Source organism: Micromys minutus (assembly GCF_963924665.1).
Source record: "Micromys minutus genome assembly, chromosome: 27".
Taxonomy (NCBI): Eukaryota; Metazoa; Chordata; class Mammalia; order Rodentia; family Muridae; genus Micromys; species Micromys minutus.
In genome coordinates this window covers 36,483,634-36,497,256 of record NC_137962.1, presented here as the reverse complement: position 1 = coordinate 36,497,256, position 13,623 = coordinate 36,483,634, and the positions used below count along the sequence as shown (strand labels likewise).

The window sequence follows — 13,623 nt, the reverse complement described above, 5'->3', positions numbered from 1 at the left end:
CGCCGGGCAGTCAGGGTTTCGAGTCGGGATTTGCTGACGAGCTTTAAATAGGATAAAGGCCCCCTCCGTAGTTTAGCTTCCTCCAACTCTACCAGAACTGAGATCGTCAGCTCGCCCAGCGATGTCTCGGCCAGGACCGTGCGGTTTCTGACAGCTGCAGCTCCAGGCGGCGGAGCACATCAGGGGCGGGGCCGGAAGTGAAGTCAGCGGAGCGCGGCGGTCGCGGCCTGGTCTCATTGGTCAGGAGCAGCGCAGTGGGTGGGACGGCCGCTCGTCGGTCTCCCAGCGCGGATGGCTAGGTGCACTAGAATTCCGCGCCTGGCCGAGTTGGGTGCTTCCGGCTGCACGCCGAGGGGCTGCTCGCTTCTCCTTGCACCGCTAGCCTGGGTAGGTGTATGTGGGGGTGCCGGGCTGTACTGTAGGCTTCTTGGGAGGGGAGTGCGGAGTCCCCCGCATGTGTGCGGGTTTCGGGACTCTGACACCTCCTAGAAGGGCTCGCTAGCCCCTCTGAAACCCCAAGGCGCGGAACCGACCCCCGCCCGGCCACTACCACTGGCTCCACAGGACGAGTTTGTAAAGCCTGAAAGAGCTCTGGGGGCGCTCGGGACAGAAGCGAGACTTAGAGGCCGAAGAGTAGAGTAACAGTAAAGAAAACCAGACCTGTCCCCCACGGTCCGTTACTTTGCTTTCTCGAGTTTGTCCTGCTTGCGTTATCTATCCTAGGTTGTCTGGTAAATTTCTGTTCCCCGAAGTTTTGCTGTGGCCTGGTTCAGGTTCCCTTGGGTTCTGGAACCTGAGGAGGAAGGTAGACGGTCCTGGATGATCTTGGAGTCTTTCTGTAGACTTCGGCTGTCCTGCCTTCGTGGGTTCTCTTCATGGTCTCTCCCTGAGCATCTCAAAATCTGGGGCGGGGTGGGGTGTGACCAGCTTTGATATGAAGTGCCCTATGCTTATTTAGAGACAAGAGACAGTGCACTGAACTGAAAGACTTGGCTCAGTCTCGGAACAGCTGTAAGACTCTGAATAGTCACTTTTTCCCCCCCTTCAGTTTCCACATTAGTAAAACTGTATCATCTGAGTGTGAGGCCTCCGTTCATTGTCTGTCATTTTCCACCCCATCATTCTACCCATTTTGGAGTTTTAGACATGGCCTGGATAAATCTCACAATTAAGGAAATTCTTCAGCCTCAATCTCCCAAGTGGTGAGAATTAAAGTCATGAGCCATTACTCCAGGCCCCCACTTATTAATATTTTACTTGACCAAATCTCTCTCATCCTTAAACAAACAAAGAACACCACCACCAACAAACAACATCCAAAAACAACTGTACGTATCTCATTGTGTGCATGTGGAGGCCAGAGGTTGATACTCCAGGTATCTCTCTTAGTGTTCTCTTCCCTATTTGTTGAGACAGGGCCTTTCACCGAACCTGGAGTTCCTAGATTCAGGCAGACTAGTTGGCCAGCAAGCCTCAGGGATAGCTGTGTCTCCAGCTCCTCAGCTCTAGGATCACAAACAGGCACTGTGTCCAGTTTCTATATGGTGCTGGGGATCAGACTCAGGCCCTGGTTCTAACTTTACCAACCAGATCATCTCCTCTGCCCTGCCTTATCCTTTTATGCTTGTATGTTTGTTGATTGTCTCTTACCCATTCAAGGGATGAAGTACAAGTTCAGGGAGTTTGGTTTGCCATACTTCTTGGGTACATGTTCTCAGCTCTATAACTGCGTGGAACATTGATCAATAACCGTGGGCTGTTGTTGCACTAGTGACAGTTGCTGCATGTGGTTTCTGAGTGAATGGATACAGTCTCCAAGTCTTCCCTGCTTCCCTTTCCATCCTGTGTCCCTTCTTTCTGATGTCAGAAGTTGTTGGAGAAGGAAGGAAATCACATAAGTCATACATACCTTTGCACTGCCTGAGACTTCTTGGCTGATAACCTTCCTCTAAGGCTAGGACAGAGATTTGAGAAGAACACTATTGTTCAGCCCCTTTCTCCAGACATAGTACATTGTCCAGACCTGCTGCTCTACATCAGGAAAGGGACCTCCTATGCCCTATTTTATAGGAAGCTGTAGCTTAGAGAACTGGGGCACTTGCTCAGTAACAAGGCAGATGTAAGTTAAGACTCCAACCTAGAGCTCTAGCCTCAGTCCCTATCCAGTGTTGTAAACATTGCTAAAGTGTCTCTTCCTTTTTCTCCTGCAATCACATAGGCCTGTATTGTGTGCCTGTTAATCGGCAGCCATGGCTAGATCATCTGGGCTTCCTAGAGCTGGATGCTTGGTATTTGGAGGCTGGGCCATGTCTGGGGAAGTGTGTTTTCACTGAACTCACTCTCTGTCTTTGGGTTGTTCCTCTAGCTCCAGAGTCTCAGATATGGACTTTCCTCACTTACTGGCAGCCTTCTTTGTTCTACTGTTGTCTGGTACAGAAGTCACAGGCACCCTGAAGAACACTCTGGACCCAAGCCTCAAGATTTGTATCTCTTTGGGGCTTGGGTGGGGTGTGAGTTAGCTGTGTGTGAAGGGCTGGTAAATAAGATCTCTCAGTGTCCATAACTCCTTGGGAAATTCCAGGGGTGAGCAGACAGAGTTAGTAAGAAAAGGAGGGAGGAAGGAATAAGCTCTAGTCAGACTGAGCATATCCGTTTTCCCCGTATGTTAGCTGAAGTTTGGGCCCATCTCTCAGATCTGCAAAGGCCTAGGACTGTACATGTGTAGTACCTGGCTAAGACCTCACACAGGCCCTCCAGAACGTTGGATTACTAGTGTATCTTGACTGGTCCTCTGAGCCATGCCTTCAAAACCCAAAGATGAGTCAAAACCATCCCTGGTTTTGAGGCATCTATAGAGCCAGAAAGTTTGTGTATTAGTTACTATTTTTGTGGCTTTGAAGAGAAAGAAACCATGACCAAGGCTGCTTATTAAAAAAACATTTGGTTGGGAGCTTGTTTACAGTTTTAGAGGGCTAGTGCCTGATCATCCTGGTGGAAAGCAGCAGACAGGCAGCCTTGGTGCTGGAGCAGCTTGGAGTTGAGAGATTACATTCTGATCTGTAGGTGGGGGCAGAGAGAGAGAGAAAGAGAGAGAGACTGGGCCTGGTGTGACACCTTTCCCAGTGTCACACCTCTGACAAGGCCACACCTCCTGACCCAGTCCCTCCCTCACTGAACACTGCCCCCTTTAGAGAACCCCTACTCATCCTTCTTGTCTGAAGCCCTGTCCTGCTGTGAGCTGCCCTGTTTCCTGCCACATCTGGGAACTAAACATTTAAATAGCAGCCTGTGAGGGCTCATCTCTGTTTACATCACCACAGCATCCTAACAGATTGCCTTTGTTCCTGTGATCAGAGACTCAGAGGGATACAGAACGTCTTGGGACCACACTGTACTGTGGACCTACTGAGCAAGGTCTTGAGAAATGAAACTCCAGGAGAATGGTGGGGGCATGTCCGGCTGACGCTACAGTTTAAACAGATTGCTGGAGGTTCTGGAACAGTGAATGATGGTGTGAGAAAGGACAGGGAGACAGGAACCAGAGGGCAGTTGCCTGTTTTGGAGTGTTGGGCTTGGTCTCTTTTCTGTGCATGAAGTCTTTGAGATCTAGAGAAATGGTACATTACAGGACCTATGTACTTCACAGGCAGTTTGTCCCTTCCCAGGGTGTCCCAGCCATGGCCATCCAAGGCTTGGGTGGCACAGGTTAGGAATGCGTGGGCCCTCTGAGTCAGGGCCATAGAACATTTTTTTGTGCTAGCCCCTTAACTTCCTGCTGCTCAGACAAGAAGATGTTTGAGGTGAAGAGGCGAGAGCAGCTGCTGGCGCTGAAGAACCTGGCACAGCTGAATGACATCCACCAGCAGTACAAGATCCTCGACGTCATGCTTAAGGGACTCTTTAAGGTGTGTCAGGAAACAGGGCAGCTCACAGCAGGACAGGGCTTCAGCTGGAGCATGGAGTGAGGGTTCTCTGAAGGGAACAGTGTTCAGCGAGGAAGTGAACCATACGTAGAAGAGTTTGAGTGGGATTCAGGTAACTGGGGCTGGAGCTAAGTTGTGAAGGTCTCCACAAAGCCACTTAGCTGAGCTGGGGTTCCTTCAGGTGCTGGAGGACTCCCGGACAGTGCTCGTTGCTGCTGATGTGCTTCCAGATGGGCCCCTCCCCCAGGATGAGAAGCTGAAGGATGGTATGGTCTCCCCAACACTGCCCTGGCCTCCCTACCCCCTGGTATTCTCTAGCTGCTCCTCTGTTCTCATCACTGTGTCCCCTGGGAGTATCCTTGTGTGATACCTGAGTGATGGGCCTGGAGGAGATAAGGGCCCAGCACAGTTCTCTAATCATTTCTGGGGTTCAGAACCAGTTTCTCTGTCCTAAGCAGGTTCTCCTTTATGCTGTGCTTAGGACAGGGGAACTAGAGAAAAGTCTCTACCTACCATTACTCCAGGGGACAGGCCAGAGCCTGTTAACTCACGTTTTGGGAAGGCAAATGACCAGGGCTAATTAAATAGCTGAGCCAGAGTGTGATTACCAGAACTCTTTGCCACTTAGTAAAGGTCCCAAACTCCCTAAATCCCATTTCAGACAAGGTGAGAAAAACAGGTGAGGTGAAGGGCTGTTTCATGCTCTCACCCCACCTGTCCTGCAAGAACTCCTCCTCGGTGGTAATGCCTCTTCATGCCTACTAATGGATCACAGTTTGTTTTTTCTCACTGTGTAACCTTGGCTGTCCTAGAACTTTATATGTAGAACAGTGTGGCCTCATGCATTAAGATCTCCCTGCTTCTGCTTCCAGGTGCTGGGATTGAAGGCCTGACCTAACTAGTCACAGTTTAGCAGTAATAGTTCTTAGTCACTGAGAGGAGGGAGCAGCTTGTGTGTGAATAGTGAGGCTTTACAGTTGTCACCCCTCATGCCTGATGGAAGAGAACACATTGTCTGCCTTGGCTCTTCTCTCTCAACCAAACTGAGACTTCTTTTTTTAGTGATTTATTTATTTATTATGTGAGTACACTTCAGCTGTCTTCAGACACACCAGAAGAGGACATCAGATCCCATTACAGATGGTTGTGAGCCACCATGTGGTTGCTGGGAATTGAACTCAAGACACACTAACCCCAGTGCAAACTGACCTGGTGACCTCATTAAAGGAGGGAAAACTGACAAAATTCAAATGCCACATAGCTGTTATGTATTAATGTATTGCTGTTAATTTCCTAGTCTAAATATACTGGCATAAAAGTATGGCGTTAGAGGGATCAGGGTGAGTTTTATGTTGTAGTAAATACATCTAGATGATTTCAAAATAAGTCAAGAGTGGGGGCATGCACCTCTAATCCTAGCTTTTAGAAACAAAGATTATGAACTCAAGGCCATCCTGAGCTACATACTGAGTTTTAGGCTAGCCTTTGGCCTGGGTAGTCAGACTCTACAAAACAATGCCCCTCTCTGATTCTCGAAGTAAATTAATTTTTTTCAAAGCAAGGGAATACCTAGGGTTTTACATAGCCCAGGCTGCCTCTGTAACTTGACCTTGAACTCCCTATTCTTGGCTTCATACTTCCCCATGCACTATACTGTGCCTGAGTTCCGAAAATGTCTTCTAAACTCTCAAGTTGTAAGGCTAAACACATACCTTAGGTTTGCAGGCTAAATTTGACACTCATTAGCTGCTATGTTCTGGTTTGCTTCCTGTTCCTGTGATGAAACACTGACCAAAAGCAACCTGGGAAGGAAAGGGTTTTTTTGTTTTGTTTTGTTTTGTTTTGTTTTGTTTGTTTTGCTTTTTGCTATTGTTGCTTAGAGATTACAGGTCATCGCTGAGGGAAGCCAGTGCAGCAGCTGACACAGAGACCATGGAAGAATGCTGCTTACTGGCTTCTTCCACACGTTTTGCTCAGCCTGCTTTCTTGTATAAGTCCAGGATGGCCCACTCCACAGTAGATTGGGTCCACCCACATTAATCATCTATCAAGAGAATGGATATGGCCACAGACCAGTGTGATTCTCTGGTTGAGGTTCCCTTCCCAGATGGCACTTGCTTATGTCAAGTTGAAAAATAGAATTCCAGCAACAAACAAACCCCTAACCAACGGCAGCCATCTCTCCTTGTAAAAAAAGTCCATTAAAATAAGGCCCTAGTGCATAGTGCATATGCAGTGAGCAGCCCATAATCAATGGCTGCCATACCTTTCTCTGACTGGTGGATTTAGTAGATACCTCCATCCATGGAGGAGGTGTGGGTCAGCCAGGTGGACAAGAGGAGAAGAGCAGCTACCCTGACAACTCACTACAACCCTCTTGCCAGCTTTCTCCCACGTGGTGGAGAACACAGCCTTCTTTGGTGACGTTGTTCTGCGCTTCCCGAAGATTGTACACCACTACTTTGACCATAATTCCAACTGGAACCTCCTCATCCGCTGGGGCATCAGCTTCTGCAATCAGACAGGCGTCTTTGACCAGGGGCCTCACTCACCCATCCTCAACCTGGTAAGAACTGGTGAAAGGGCTGGGATCCCTGTAGGTGGTGAGCTGGGAGCCTCACATCCGTATGTGGTTGGCCCTGTCAGTTATCCTAGGTACTTAATGTGTTCTGTGTCAGGGCACTTTGGGTCATAGAGGCCTAATTTCAAGGGGTTCTGTGCTGACTTTTGGAGGTTCCCTAGGGATCGTTTCTGGCCCACATCTGCCCAGGATGAGGCTTAAGACCCTGCGTAGTGGAATGGCTCTCTAGTAATTAGGGAGCAGAAGGAAAAAGAGAGTGACTAGCTTTATCATCCACAGATGTCCCAGGAGCTGGGGATCAGTGAGAAAGATTCTGACTTCCAGAACCCATTTAAAATAGACCGGACAGAGGTGAGCTGCTGGGGCCTGTGACTGTTGGTGTTTGATGGGCACGGGAGGTGGAGTCTGCAGGGACCGAGGCCTAGGGTATGCTTTAGACCGGGAACCAGACAGTCCAGTAAGCATAGGTCCAGAAGCCATTACTCAAGTCACTGACGGTTTTGGTAAGTCACTGTCCCTCTCTGAATGTACACCAAAGCTGTGGGTTGGGTGGAGATTGGGGGGGTTCCTTATCTCGTTGCACAATATGTACCCCAGGTTATGAGTTTCAGAGTGACCAGATGAAGTCAGGTCATGTTCTTCCCTGCTCCGAGCCTCTGGTACTGGTACACTGGGGCTTCTGTTCTCACGCCTACACATGCCTTTAATCTAGAGTTCTAAACTTGGCTCTGGGGGCTAACAGCTGCAGCTTGAGAAGACAGATGGGGACACGGGGGAAGGGATCACAGGGAGCAGGGCAGGCCAAGGAGGACAGGAAGCTTCTCCTGTGAGTGAGAAGCTGAGGCTCTTCAGACCACAGTCACACCTGTGTAGAGACAGGTGTTGAGCCTGTGACAGGCTTGAGGTTCTACTGCTTGCAGGATGACAGTAGTCTGCTGTGGAGTAAATTCCAGCAGGTCATAGATGGTTTTCAGTACAGCAGAAGCAGTAGCCAGACTGTTAGGCTTGTTGCTTTGGGTCCCTTTGTTCTCCCAGGTCTTTACATGGAAGGGCCAGCCAGATGTTGTGCAAGAAGTGGGCTTGCATTATACCTTCAGACCACTGTGCTTGAAAGATGGAAATTTGCCATCTTCGTAGTGAATTAAACGGATCTATGCTTTGTTGAGGAAAAGATAGATACCTCATCTTTCCAAGATTAATCTCTCTGCAGAAATAATCATGAAAAAATGGTCTGGATAAAGAGTTGCTAGAAGGGAGATGTGGTGGTTCTTACCTATAACCCGAGCAATCAGGAGGCTGGAGCAAGAGGCCACCTGTCTATGTAGTGAATTTGAGGCTAGCCTGGACTAAAACTGCCTTAAAACAAAGCAAAAAATAAAATCAATCAAATGAGAATTTACCAGATTTTACATTATTAGGTACTCAGTAAGAACTGCTTGCTGCATAGCCTCCTGCCCGGGTAATCTGACCAAGGCAGTGACTGAGTCTGTTAGTATGTCCCATGTCACTGAGGCGGTAGTCATATGCATTGTTTTTGGTTTATTGATTTGAGTTTTGAGACAGAGTCTCACTCTGGAACCCAGGTTGACCTTAAACTCTCCACATGCCTGCCTTAGCCTTCCCTCCAAGGGCTGGGATTACAGACTGGAGCTACCACACCCTTGTTCTGAGGATGAGGATGAGGCCAGCCTGTAGGACTGACTTGAGTTATTATGTTCTTCAGGGTCCCTGACTCAAACATGTATTATTTAAATCTTGGGAGTAAGATGTCTCATTTTGAACCATTAGAATATCATCTAAAATTAATGTACATCATTTATTATATCCACCTAAAATTTAGATTTTTACCTGCCAGTTTTACTAAATGTATTTGTATAGGAAGCAAAAGATGGGCCCAAAGCGACAGTCATCCAGCATGGGTAGATATCCCCAGGGCCTTTCTCTTCCACTTTATGCTTTAAGTTGTTAGTACATTGTTTGGCCACGTCCTGGGGATATTTAAGTGCAGAATTTTCACCTCTCTTGCCTTGTATGGTATAACTCAAGGCTGTGGAGACATTAGGGATAGAAGATAGTTTCTCTGTGAGAGAAAATCGAGGTTGTGCCTTCCTGTGTATGTGTGGGTACTCTGAAAAGCTGGCCACCTCTCCTGGTATGGAGCACAGGACAGTAGTTCACTGTTGACTCTGTTTATGTTAGTTTTCCCATCATGTGCATGAGAGTTACAAACCCAGTGATGGTTAGTGGTACCTGCCACTGGATTGTTCTCTGTGTCTTCTAGAGTCTTATGGCATCTCCCGGTGCTTGTATTCTTGCTGAATTATTCATGTGGTCCCCTCCTGATACCTATAATTTTAACTGTTCTCTAGTTACCTCCCTTGTTCACCTAGACTTCCTTAGAGAAGGTTCAGATGAGAATGGAACATAGAATTTTTAAATGATTATATAGCCAATTGTGGTAACACACACACACACACACACACACACACACACACATGTAATCCCAGCAGTTTAGGTTGTTGAATAGGAAGATCCCAGTAAGCCCTGGAATTTGAATTTGACCCCTGGGACAGCTTTCAGCATTCTCTCTGAGTGGTCACAGAAGATGTATTACCCCAGCAACCAGCCATAATGGGAGCTTCCTTCATCAACTCTCTTTACCGGGAGCCAGTTGCATGAGTACCCTGTATCTAACTAGTACCCAAACTCCAAGCTGCTGGAAGGAAACTTACCACAGACCATACTTATTTTACAGACAGGAGAACAGTGAACCACTCGCCTGATTAAAACTGTGGTTTGCAGCTGCCAGTCAAGGCTCAGCTTTAGACATATGGCTTTTAAAAGACAGCAACCAGGCCTGCAATTCTTTCCCTGGGTTTCATTTTTGTTTTCTTGTTTGATGTGAGACAGGGTCTCATGTAGCCCAGGCTAGCCTCAGCTCCTGATCTTCTTGCATTTACCTCTGAAGTTCCAGAACTACAAACATATCCCACCACTACACATAGCTACAGCTGCAATGCTAACTAATTTCTGTTCAACACCTTAGTTTTTATCCTAGCGGAGCCGCAGTGGACCATGCCTGTTTATATCTAGCAGAATTTCTGAGATTCCTGTCGAGCCAGTACCTGTTTTGTGCAGCAGAGGTATAGTTTTCCCCATGAAAGTAGTGGCTGCTGCTTCCAAATGGTACACTCCTCAAGGCTACTTGCTGTAATCATAAGTATCCCTGGGCAAGACCTTGATCCAAGTGGACCCAGTCAGTGTGCAGAGGTCATTCTTACCACAAGGGGGCACCAAGGAGATGCTGAGTGGGCTTTTCTCACCCACAGGAAGTTGAGTCAGAAGTGTAGTGTTATCATCAGAATATGCTCTTGGATGTGACCATCAGAGCAACACGATTTCCTTCTCATTGACTGGGGATGACCCTAAACTGGGTCATTCTACTAATCTAACTGGGACTTTAACCCAGGGCTTTGCACATAATATACAAATGGTTCCCAGACCGCCCACTTTTATATTCAGCATGGACTTCTCTACTTACAGCAGCATCAGAAGATTCTCTCACTCTATTTTATTATTGACTGATTGATTGGTTTTTCAAGACAGGCTTTCTCTGTGCAGCCCTAATTATCCTATAACTTGCTCTATATAGACCAGGTTGACTTTGAACTCAGAGATCCACCTGTCTCTGCCTCCCAGATGCTGGGACTAAAGGCATATGCCACCATCACCCACTGAAGATTCTTTTCTTCTTGAGATAAGAGTGACAGATATTGGGGCAGGAGAGATGGCTCAGCGGTTAAGAGCACTGACTGGTCTTCCAGAGGTCCTGAGTTCAGTTTGCAGCAACCACATGGTGGCTCAGAACCATCTGTAATGGGATCTGATGCCCTCTTCTGGAGTGTCTGAACACAGCCACAGTGTACTCACATACAATACAATAAGTAAATAAATCTTTAAAACAAAAAAAAAGGGATAGATATCTGGGAGGCGAGTGGATGTCAGGTTGGATTCATCCTGTTTAGCTGGGCATTCCACTAGCTGTCTGACCTGAATACACCAGTTCTGTCTCTGGACCACTCTAGACTGCCCCCCTTTCCTATAGACATGGACTACTCATTGTACCACAAGGTGGCACTCTTAGTTTGTTTTTACCTTGATCAAACGTGTCAGTTTTGTTATAAGAACATATAAAAGGACACATTTCACACCTGAGTTTCGAATGCTTTGTGTTTTACATATTCTAATGAGCCCATTTGTTGATTTGGTCAAAAATGTCCACTGAATGCTGTTGAGACCCACGTGGGAATCTGTGCTTGCGATCTAGTGGAACACAACACCCAGAACAGACACATTCCATCTTCATGAAACAGGCACAAAGTAGGTGACCTTGAAGAAGAAGCCCAAGAATAAATTATAAATAGGGTACCAGTGAGGGGGCAGATGCTACTGGGGAGGCCATAGAAGAGGTAGGTCTGCAGGGCAGTGGTAGCAGAGCAAAAGAGAAACCATAGACAGGGCTGGAAGGAGCATTCTGGGCCTAGGCCAAAGCACATGCAAAGGTCTGCAAGGGTGTGGCTATGCCTCTCCTCGGCCATAGAGACCAATAAACACAGACGCAGGTTTAATAGTTTATTGGCTGTAGAGACCAATAGGAGCTAAGGGTGGATGAGAATTCTGCAAAGGGTAAATGAGGAAGTGTGGGGACCTGGGGTTGAAGCTGAAGTTACCCCCTGCTCTCTGCCCACCTCTGCTTGCCGGCGTTTCCTTTTCTCACTTCTCGCTCATGCTCTGCAAGTGTGACCTCTGACCCACTCTGCTCCTGTGTGCTCCTGGTTCACTAGGACTCTAGCTTCCCTCCTGAAGGGTGTGTCAGACAAGTATTTCAAGAATCACACTGCTCCCTCTTCCTGAAAGAGTGTATTTGTTTTCCGGTTCATGCCTTGGCTGGCACCTGTACAGATGCCTGGAATCTCCTATCTCATCGTCTGCTTGTCAAGCTCCTGATTATCTCATGGTCCAGTCAGTGGCTTTCCTGAACCCTTTCATCTGATTCCTTGTCTTGGGCTCCCTGAGGGCAGGGCTGTCTCCAGGAATCGTCTTGTCTTACTTTCTGTGATTTAGCTTGGTGGAAACCCTTTGCTACCCTGAGACTAAATCCAATTAATTTGCTCATCTCAGTTCATTCCTAGCACTGACCCTTTCCAGAAGGCTTTGAGGGAAGAAGAAAAACGCCGGAAGAAGGAGGAGAAGCGGAAAGAGATCCGAAAAGGCCCAAGAATTTCAAGATCCCAGTCTGAGTTGTAGCCCTGGACCAGCTTGGGGCCTAAGGGATCAGCAATTGGCCAGTGAAAAAAGGCTGCAGTTGCGTGGCCGTGGTATAGCACCATCAGGCACCTTGATGAGCACCAGCCACTTTCAGATGGGAACTCTGAGTTTGCTGGGTCCTCAGGAGCCAGGTTTGAGCCCTGGCCAAAAAGACTGAGCTTCCAGGATCTTATGGCACACTAAGGAAGCCTTGAGAGGGCACTGTTCCTCAGACAGGATCATGCAGAGAAGCTGCTGGGGGAGGATGGCTGAAGGAACTCCTGGCCTGGATCTCATTGGTGAGGGCAGGCTGCAGGCCAACTGCTGCCTTTGTAAGGAAGCAGCAGAACCAGGCTCTGAGTTACAAGGTGCTGTGCTTGCAGCCAGCCTCACTGTGTTCCTGGGCTGCCTGTCAGTGGTCCAGCTCTCTGCAGAGCAATATTAAAAGCTAGCAAATCCACTGGCCTCCCCAAGGCTGGTGAGGAGACTATAAGGGCAGCAGGTGCTTCTGGAGCTGTCGGGACCAGCCTGGAGTACATTTCTGCCTCATCAAGAGGGAGTCCTGGCCTCTGCAGTGCAGAGAAGCAAAAGCTAGGTTTAGGTCTCTCACTCACTCATTGCTGCCCAGGCCAGTTTGGAGAGGGTACTCAGGAGTGTCCTGGGAGGGTGTTTATTTCAATGAGACCTTAAAAGAACATGATCTCTATTCTCAGATAACTGGACACAGTCATTGAGCTGGTTCAGGAGACAATCAACTTGTTCTCTCTGCTGCTCAAAGATACTGCCTGTGTGGGGAGAGGTTATAGGGGACAGGTTGCAGGAGTCTGTGCTTTGTGATGGGTCTACTGTAGATGGATTAATCATACGGTGGCTTTCCTACCTCAGGGTCAAACAGAGTCCTGTGGCCACAGAGCAGGAAGCTATGGAAGGAGTTAGGCCCTCAGAAGGCAGCCTGGTTTCTATGAGTTTCAAGGCAGGTGGCTGCCTTGGCTCTATTGAAATTACAGCTCCACTTCTTTGATCTTGCCAAGCTAAAATGTATCGATTAAAGGAGTGAAGACACCCCAGCCCTACCTCTACCTTCAAGTGCAGGTGTTACTAACAGTGCTCAATCAGACCTTAGTCTTAGCCTCATTAACTTGGCCTGCTATTTCTCTGCCCTGTGCTGTGCCTTCATTGGCAAAATAAATTTGATGGTGTCTGAATCCTCTGACAAGCTCTAAACTATGTCTTTGGCTTTTTTCCTGGCCAGGCTAGCAAAGGGAGCCAGGTATTGGGGAGGCTTCATAGAAGGTCCTAGAATAGACTGCTTCCCAACAGTCATCCAGGAAAAGCAAGGGGATAAGAAGTGGTTGGGAGGAGGGCTGGAGACATTTTCCTATCAGAAATACTTTGTCTCTCTGTTGGGCAGAAGAGATACACAGCTGGCCCGGGAAACCTAGGCTGCACTCCCAGTCCTATCCCTTCCCAGCTTTGTGGCCCAGCTGATTCCCGTTTATATGAGATGACAACACCAGGGTTTATATCTTGGCCCATGAAAACGACGGGATCTACCCTGTCATCTGTTAGACCTGACTCAGTGCTTATGGGACTAGGGGCTAGAGCCAACCCCCAGGTCTCTCGATTTGCAAGGAAATACTTCCTTTATTAATTGAAGAAAGACTTTCTAGAGAAATTCTTTAGAGACTTGTGGCCATATCTGGCCTCAAACTCAGTAGAACTGCCTGCCTTTGCCTCCTGAGTTCTAGGATTAAAGGAGGGTGCTAGCTAGCATGCCCACTCTGTCTTTCTTAGAAGAGGTGCAGAAGCTTA

The 13,623-nt window shown here is 47.9% G+C and overlaps 1 protein-coding gene across 1 annotated transcript; it reads left to right on the top strand.

Annotated features, from left to right (window-relative positions):
- The first annotated feature begins 284 nt into the window (after positions 1-284).
- Positions 285-13,015, top strand: CCDC134 (coiled-coil domain containing 134). Its single transcript, XM_080939716.1, has 7 exons — positions 285-387; positions 2,366-2,484; positions 3,784-3,905; positions 4,105-4,189; positions 6,308-6,489; positions 6,784-6,855; positions 11,686-13,015. Exons 2-7 carry the CDS (start codon positions 2,382-2,384, stop codon positions 11,809-11,811), a joined length of 690 nt encoding a protein of 229 aa, XP_080795842.1. The 5' UTR covers positions 285-387; positions 2,366-2,381; the 3' UTR covers positions 11,812-13,015.
- Positions 13,016-13,623: the final 608 nt, after the last annotated feature.

Bases quoted from the DNA above. Each gene is read 5' to 3' on its own strand.
- CCDC134 (XM_080939716.1), top strand. From the start codon at position 2,382: ATGGACTTTCCTCACTTACTGGCAGCCTTCTTTGTTCTACTGTTGTCT. The intron at 4,190-6,307 runs GTATGGTCTCCC...CCCTCTTGCCAG, and splicing joins GGATGAGAAGCTGAAGGATG to CTTTCTCCCACGTGGTGGAG. The intron at 6,856-11,685 runs GTGAGCTGCTGG...TGCTCATCTCAG, and splicing joins TTAAAATAGACCGGACAGAG to TTCATTCCTAGCACTGACCC.